Below are 9,115 nucleotides of genomic sequence, written 5' to 3' on the forward strand. Positions count from 1 at the left end.
ACACTGGCAAACTGCATTCATTGTAAACAGTTGCGTGTGCAGTGTCATCACGTTCTTTGGGATAGCAAAAAGAAACCTAGCTGAATTTCATGTACTAGTTCTTCCAACAGTTCCACTCCCTCTTCCATCGTGTGGGCTGAGCTCTGACCTCTGGGACCAAGGTCCTTTTCCCAATTTCTGGCCTGACCATAGCAGAGGATGTCATAGTGAACCCTATTGCTATCTTAAACACCTTAGGCCACTATTTTCCAGAGATTTAGAGCTCCACCCACTATCACCCTTTCTTCCTCCATTGAAAACGAGTGAGGGATGCTTGGGCAATATCCTTCTTATCTCAGAATTGAGTGCTACAATACCGACTCTACTATGAGGAAGCTAGGTGATGCTCTCAATTCATCCTGATCCTCTGCCCCAGGGCCAGATGATGTTTACATTCAGATGTTGCAGACCGTTTCTCTTGCAGACAAGCACTTTCTCCTTCATACGTACAATCACATCTGGGCAGAGGGCACATTTCCCAGATGCTGCCATGAAGCCACTGTCATACAGATACCCAAGCTCAGTAAGGACAAACACTTCTCTTCTAGCTACCAACCCATTTCTCTCATCAGCTGTGTTTACAATGTGATGGAATGTATGATTCATGCCAGGTTGGTATGATGGCTCAAGTCTCGCAATTTGGCTTTAGAGTGCATTGTTCTGCAGGTGACCACCTTGTCACTTTGTCAACCCATGTCAAGAATGGTTTCCTGTGAAGATACTGGAATGTTGCAATGTTCTTTGATTTGGAGAAAGCCTATGATACCTGCTGGACTATTGGTGTCCTCCAAATTATGTATATGTGGGGCTTCCGAGGCTGCATGCCTAGTTTCCTTCAGGAATTTTTAAGATTGAGTTTCCAAGGTATGTGTAGGTTCTGCCTTGTTGAACACCTATATCCAGGAAAATAGTGTGCCTCAGGGTTCCGTCCTGAGCATTGTCCTCTTGGCTATCACCATTAACAATTACCGTATTTACTCGAATCTAAGCCGCACTTTTTTTCTGTTTTTTGCAATCCAAAATACCGCCTGCGGTTTAGAATCGAGTGCAAAGTAAGCGGAAGTTCTGAAAAATGTTGGTAGGTGCCACCACAACTAACTTCTGCCGTCGAATATATGTAGCGCTACACAGGTATGCTTCGCAGTCACAGAGATAAATACTAGCGCCAAAATCTCTGCGTCAGTAAATAAATTTTAAAAACAGGTGGAAGACGAGCTTTTTTTCTCCGCCCCGAGTTTCGACCACTGCATTTTCATACATTATCCAACGAAGTAAATACAAATTCCGTATTGTTCATCTTCGAATGTAGCAGCATTTCAATGTACTACGAAAATCCGACTGGCAAAACTGTTTGGGATGTTTGTCAATATGGCTCTACATTCTGAATTTTTTCCTATCTGTGAGAAGACGCGGTTGTTAATAGGAACTTTTATGAATTGTGAATCACATGCAGTATCCTCTTCACCATAAGGATAATATGAATATAAACATTTTGCCATGTATTCTTTCGTGTTTGCTGCTATCTCATATAAATCCTGTCTGCCTAATAATCTACAAAACTAGAGTGAGACAATAGCAAACGCGGAACAATATACGTATCATGTCATGTTTATATTCGTATTATTCTTATGCCTAATAGTGATACAGTCAGAAATGAAGCACGGCAATTGACTAGATTTTTAAATCTAAGATGACTCTAATTTCTGTGCAGAATGTAATGTACTAAAGAGGCGTCTGCAAAGATTTTCAAACGGAGAAAAATTTTCACCAAACTCTCGTTCAGAACATCTTCTATCATACACAGTCTATTATTTGGTTCTTGTTGATCATTATCAAAGAAAACGGCAGTGTAAGTAACAACAAATAGCAGTCCCTTGCCATTGTTTCACTAATGAGACGATTCCTTTTTTTTTTTTAATTGTAAGCGCAGTAGTGCGCACAAAAGCAAGCCATGCTGCGAGCGGCAACAGGTCGTAAACGCTCATTATTAGAATGCGACAAACAATGCACGACACAGTGCAATAATGCATTTTCAGCTTAGAGGAAGTAAACACCTATAACAAAGAGAACGTCAGATCAAAGAAAAATAAGCAGTCAATTCAAACCAGACGAAGCACGTGAAAAAGGAAGGGTACCCGTATAAATACGGACGGAGCGCCTGAAGCATAGCAATGGCTACCTGGTAAAGCTTAACTGCTAAGCTCACAACTCTCGTCAATCATTCGGCCTAAATTGTGTCTCATATTACAATGGACCAACTTTGTTTCAATTTGGAGGTGCGGCCTAAAACTTTTATCTCCCCTTGAATTTAGAGTCTCAAATTTCAGGTGCGGCTTAGATTCGGGAAAAAATTTTTTCCTTGATTTAGTCTCATTTTTCAGGTGCGGCTTAGATTCGAGTAAATACGGTATGGCCTGTCTCCTGCCAGGCATCTCTGGCTCCCTTTTCATTGATTATTTTTGCCATCTATTGCAGTTCTCCCCGGACTTCTCTCCTTGAGCGATGTCTTCAGCATTGTCTTGATCATCTTTACTCATGGAGCATCGGCAGTAGCTTTCACTTTTCCACTGACAAAACTGTTTCTTTTGGCACAATTGGTTTCTTCCACTGTCTTTATGTCTTGAGCCTGTTGCTCTTTTTGTTGAAACTACGAAATTTATGGGGCACATGCTCAAAGGAAACTTTCTTGGTCGTGCCATGTGTCTTACCTGGTCAGTCGCTGTACATGGTTCCTGTGTGTCCTCAGTGGTACTTCCTGGTGAGCAGATCGAACCACTCTCCTCTGTGTGTACCAGTCGCGTTTCCGTTCAAAACTAGACTATGGGTGTTTCATTTATGCAGCTGCACATCCTTTCATCGTACACTGTCTCAATACACTCCGCCATCATGGCATCCATTTGGCCTCTGGCACCTTTTACACTAGCCCAGATGAGTCGGTATGCAGAAGCTGCTGAACTACTGCTGTCATACCACCATGATATTCTCCTCAGCAGATGTGTATGCTGTTCGTATGCCATACCCGGCCACCCATCCTTTCCTGCTTCCTTTGATGACTCCTATCTCCAGCATGGGGTGCATCCCTCTTCTCTACTACCTCGTGGAGTTAGCTTTCAGCTATTACTTCAGTAGCTTAACTCCACATTATTTGCCATTTTCCCAGTGGATGTAAACCCTTCACCACCTTGGCTTCGTGTGACAGCCCATGTTCACCTTGGACTTCATTCCCTTCCTAAGGTCACTTCTCCAGCCTCACTCTATTGCTGTAAGTTTCTTGACCTCCGCATGGAACTTCGCGATAGTACCTTTGTGTTCACTGATGGCTCTAGGACTGACTGTGGTGTCGAGTGTGCCTTCATCATTGGTACCAACAATGTTTTGATATCACCTTCCTGAAAACTACTCTGTATTTACAGCAGAGCTCTTCACCCTGTATCAGGCCATGCAGTACATCCGGCGACATAGGCTTTTTAATTGTCATCTACTCCGACTCTGTGCCCTTCAGAGCCTGTGTGTGCTGTACACTGTCCACCCCTTAGTGCAACAGGTCCAGGAAAGCTCTCTCTTGCTCAGTCTTGATGGAGCCACTGTGATGTTCATGTGGGTCCCTGGTCATGTTGGTCTGATGGAAAATGCAGCCACTGATGTGGCTGCCAAGACTGCAGTCCTCGTACCTCAGCCTGCTAGTTCTTCTGTTTCCTTTGATGATTTTTGTGTTGCTGTCTGTTGGCAGGTGGTGACACTTTGGCATCTTCACTGGTCTTCCCTTTATGGGAACAAGCTCCTTGAAATTAAATGTTTCCCAGCAGCTTGGACGATCTCCTTTCGGCCCTCTCGCCATGAGATCATTTTAGCCAGTTGTGTATTGGGAATTTTCCTTTTAGCCATCGTCATTTAAGTGGTGATCCCTCATCACTTTGTGCTCATTGCCGTCAACCTTTGACAGTTGGCCATATGTTCTCATTTATGTGTGCTGTCTATCAGCCGTTTTAGCGAATGGCTCCCAGGCTGTCAAGTGCGTTTTACTTTTTACCTGTCATAGCAATATGGCGAAAGACATTTAATGTTTAGTTCAGGATCTCCATTGTGTCTGACATATTTTATGGACCTTTCTCCAAGTTCCTGTTTTTTTAGCTGTCTTTCCTTCAATTGGGCTTAATGTGTTGCAGTTTTCAGCTCCACTTTTTGTCTTCGTGTTCTATGGGACTGAAGTGAAGTTGTTTTTGCACATTAAAAACAAAACAAAAATGGACTTGGCAATGTAATTGAATGTGATTACAGAATCAGGTAACCTCAGAAATAATTTTCATGCATCACAAAGTAGTTTCACGCTGTTAAAGATTTGTGACTGAGTTGTCATCTATTGAAGCCGATTGTTGCTTAGCAGAAATCGGTATTAGTGTAAAACATATTTTGATAGTCTGTGAATAAATATTAGTGAAAACACATCAGTCATGATGATGTGTATTGATACTGTTCCAGTTTATTGCTTCTGATCTCGCTGAGACTTTGCCACAGATTGAGCATTACAGGGGCTACATTTAGCCGCAATGAATTGTGGTATGTATTTTGGAGAGTTTGGATAGATTCCTGGGAATCTTCTTAAACATGAGTTTACTTCAAAAAAGCACCAGAAATATTTCCTGGCGGACCTTAATATTACTGCTGGCAGTGTTCAGATGTGTTCAGTGGAAAACTGTTATTATGCAGCCCAAGGAAGACAACGTTAGTTACAATTTTTCAAAGAAGGCTTTGATTTTACCTGTGATATTTTGCTGCTGTGACATGGCGTTTGGAGTGATTTAAAGGGTATTACTTTGGCCTCCGCAACGTGCTGGTGTAGCTGCTGTCAGATTGCAGTCATAACAGTAGTATATAACTCTTGTGGGGCTATCACTGACAGATTGAAATGATTACTGTTCAGGAACACTACACTTTCGACTAAGCATATCAGTGTCAGAGGTTCGCATACCACTTGTAGCTGGCAGGTGTGTAGCATATTATGTCATCTTCAATGCAGACAGAAGCTTTCTTTGTGTGAGCTGAAATGTCATAGTATGACAAATTAATTTTCCAGAGATAAATAATTTGCCCTGTTCATTATTACCCATCTGATACAGCACTCCTTGTCCAGACCAAATGACAACTGCGATCTTGTTTCCTCATTTTGGAAGGCTCTTCACCAACTGATCGCATAATAACATTAATCATCCTTGTAACACAAAAACAGGAAATACATGTGCAGCTTGTGCATATCTGTGCAATCTCAATACCTTTTGCTGGTAACCTTTTCTATACATCCCCAGACCTTAGATCTGTGTGGACAATTCTTTCTGAATGTTGCAGTTTAATTACAAGTAGTGTTGGAAAAGCTAACCATGTGTAGCAATAATGTCTTGGTATAAATCCTTTCGAACAGTAGACAAATGTAAAGTAGTTAGTGACTGCATTTTTTGACTTAGTTGTGAAAGGAAGTTTGGTTGTGAAAATCCAGTGATGTTTGATCAGAAAAATTTTAAAATTTATTAGCAGACGGATATTTAAAAAACTGCTAATGTCCTGTCATTTTACATTTTCAGCTGATTAAATATTGGGAAGCATTTATGCCTGAAGCTAAGGCCATAGCATGAATAAATTGGATCAGTGTTCAACCAAAAAACATTCCATATTTCCATTCCTACTGTTTTTTTGCATGCTATGTATGCTGCATAGCAGTAAAAATGTATCAAGTGAAGATGAAACCAAACTGTTTGTGTAAAGTCTGTGACAGTAAATTGGCAAAGGAAATCAAACCAATATTTGTGTTGAATGTTTGCTGGATGGCAGTTTTGTACAGCATTGCTACAGGGGCATACTCCTGTAGTGGGCTGACTCCAGCACTAATTGTTAAAATTGCCTCTGTTCCTTGAGGCTGGCAAATATTTACTCATGGAACTGGAATAATAGTTGTTAATTATATGTACTTCAAAAGTTTATGTTAAAGAAAACTTATTTTTGTTTCAGAAATGTGAAACAGTCTGTAACCTCTTTGACAAATGAAATGCAAAGTATATGTATAGGATGTCTTACATGGTTAGTTTCAACTGTTAATTTGTTTAATTGCATTGCTGTATATTTATATAGTTCCTATTGTTTAACTCTGTGTAATCTCATGCTTTTACTTGGATTGTATTTTTGTTGAATAGTGAACCCATGTGATGAAACTGAAAATATTTCTTAAGTCTCAAATGTATTTCTCTAGTCCTTAGGGGCACTGCTTCAGAGGTCTATTCTCCATGTGCTGTGAATGTTGGAAAATATCTTAGTGTCATGTGTAAGAATATTATTTTTGTTCATAAATTATGTGTAACAGCATTACAAGAATGCTTTGAAGTACTTTGAAAATGAATCTCTTTTTTGAAATGGAATGTTAAGATTCAGAGAACTGCAAATAAATTTTTCAACGTTTTTTCAAACGTCTGAGTTATGAATGACCGAATATGAAAAACAACCTTAATATTGAAAGAGCATAATTATGTTGTTAAATGTGCATACAAAATTCTCAGAGAAGTACGTAAAGGATAACAACAAAAGACAAACTGGCTATTAACGCAATTCTAAATACACTGATCATTGTATTGCACCCAGAAGGCTCCAGTCAACCCACTGCAGACTGGATGGATATGTTGCACTCAGTAAGCTATGCTGATGATTACTTTTTCATGGTCAGCTGCACACACAGTGAGTGTGGGAGAGACCATGAAGTAATGCCTATCGGTTCATATAAAGAGGTCATAAGAGGCCACATTAGCCAGTACAGCAGGTGTAATGTCACTACGTAATGTTACGAATGTGCACAATGCCAAGGCGACTGTTAGACAGCAGATTGCCCATCTAGATGAGACCACTGCTCATTGTCAGTGGCAGTGAGTCCAAGAAGGCATGCCTGAGTGACATGCAGGATGTAGACATCACACACTACAAGGAGGGAGGACCAATGGATTGTCCACCGAGCACTGACAGATGTAATGACAATGTTGGAACAGGTCAGTGGGCTGACCTGTCTTCTCTGCAACATCCGGTAAGTGCAGGTATCATTATCAGGTGGTTGAATGATGCAGGGGTAGGTGCATATGGACCAATATGAAGTGATGAGTCCTGTTTCTGCATTGGAGGTGTTGACCACAAGTTGGAGGGCATGAAGAGCCGTTGTGTGGTCTTCCATACCACGTCCCATCAGTTTGGTATGGATAGTGGTATATTATGGTACTCAATCACTAGTGTCCCTAATGGGCTCTGTGACAGCCATGTGGTACATGAAAGAAGTCCTGCAACAAATGCCACTGCCATTCGTAAATGACCACACCTATGCCCTATTTCAACAGGACAATGCTTGTCCTCGTACTGCTATCATTTCCTGAGCATGCCAGAAGCTGTGGATACTCTATGGCCAGCTACATCGCCTGATCTCTCCGTGATTGGGAATTAGAGGTGTACCATGGAGTGTGTTGTCAGGATTTCTACTACTTCACCCACCTATCTGTGGTTACTGTGCACTCAGGTGCAAGCAGCATGGGATGAAGTGTCACAGGACTTACATTCAAGACCTGTACAATTACTTGATGTGGCAAATGGATGCTTGCATTTACAACCATGGAGGTGTGATGACATAGTAACATGTATGTTTTGTGGGTGTGTAGTGCAACAAATTTTGATTCTTCAAAGTTAAGTGTTCTCATTTTTCATGTGTGGTACCATCTAACTGCCTGCCAGCAATGACCGCAGTCTGCCTTGTCCGTCTAGGTGCAGCTGTTTGTATGGCAAACAGTGTGTAGCCATTCTCATCTGGCGACAGTAGAATCACACTGATCCATGTGGCATTCTTGTCATTTCGAGAAGACTAGTGTTAGTTTTAAGGAAATGGGTCATTTTTTTATGGTTTAATGTTTGCTAAAACGTTGACTAATACGTTCCAATAAATAAAAAGTTTTATTGGAATCTTCTTATTGAAAGACACACAATATTTTGGTTTCTGTATTAAACAAATCACTTGGATCACTTTGATACAAACAAGTAATGAAATTACTGTTATATCACATCGAAATAATGAAGATCAGAGGAGGTAATCTAAGTTGATCATTTTCACATCTGGAGGGTAACACATTTTCATCATCCTAGGCCTCATCATCTCATGAGCAGATGTGGAAGTGATTGGTAGAACAGATGATGAAATGGTGGAACAAATTTATGAATTTCTTTGTCTTGCATCTTTTTGTGTGGTATTGGCTTTGCTGTCCTAGTCTGTGCAGGTAAGTAATTTGAGAGGCTTAGCAGAAATGCCTGCAAGTCTGTTTGACTAGGTTTGAAGTCAATCTCTCTATACTTTTCTCTATAGCCATAATTGTAATGCATAAGGTTTGAGCCCTTGAAGACTTATTTTTCACATTTGAGATATATTTGCACCCTCTCTGAAAACAGTTGGTAGTCTGTGTGGTAATCTGATAGGCTTTCAAAACCCAGAAACTTGGCAGTCATGTCACGCATTATTGAAGGGTTTATGCTTCAGGCAGCCACACAGGAAGTGCAGCCACTCCTGAGGTGTGAAGATGTCTATCTTTTTCCTTTTGCTCTTGACTTAAAAAAGAAAAATCCATGTAATTTGGTAAGTATGTATGGCTGCTCGCAAGGTAGTGCATAACAATGTTTTTGAGGTGGGACTATTTGTTGACCAGACACACTATGAAATGCAACATGATACAATTTGTATTCTCTCCAGAGCAGCACTCACTTAAAAGGCACAGGGCTTTGATAGTATTGGGTGTAGAATCTTCCGTGTAGTGCTGGAGTGAGGTCATCACTTCCTGAGAACCCCTTCAGGCCACATGTTCATAACTATATTTTCTCCATGTTTTAGGTAGGAATGTATTCCAAAATTTAAGATTTGAAATTGCCTTAGACAATCAGGGTGTATACGACCCGGGACAACTGGGAGATCCGGGAAAAACCCGGGAATTTTTTCATCCGGGAGAAAACTGGGAAAAACCCAGGAATTTTTTAGAATTCCGGGAATTTTTCATTGTTTTAGTTTTCAGTTAAATTT

At 40.7% G+C, this 9,115-nt stretch overlaps 1 protein-coding gene across 1 annotated transcript in view; it reads left to right on the forward strand.

Annotated features, from left to right (window-relative positions):
* LOC124798535 (sorting nexin-2) overlaps positions 1-6,491 on the forward strand; it is a 53,456-nt gene extending 46,965 nt beyond the window's left edge. Inside the window, exon 11 of the mRNA XM_047261984.1 lies at positions 5,616-6,491. Coding sequence (XP_047117940.1) covers positions 5,616-5,666 — 51 coding nt within the window. The 3' untranslated portion in view covers positions 5,667-6,491. The remainder of the gene's footprint in view (positions 1-5,615) is intronic.
* The last annotated feature ends 2,624 nt before the right edge of the window (positions 6,492-9,115 follow it).

This window comes from Schistocerca piceifrons, chromosome 5 (genome assembly GCF_021461385.2).
Source record: "Schistocerca piceifrons isolate TAMUIC-IGC-003096 chromosome 5, iqSchPice1.1, whole genome shotgun sequence".
In the NCBI taxonomy this organism is placed as follows: domain Eukaryota; kingdom Metazoa; phylum Arthropoda; class Insecta; order Orthoptera; family Acrididae; genus Schistocerca; species Schistocerca piceifrons.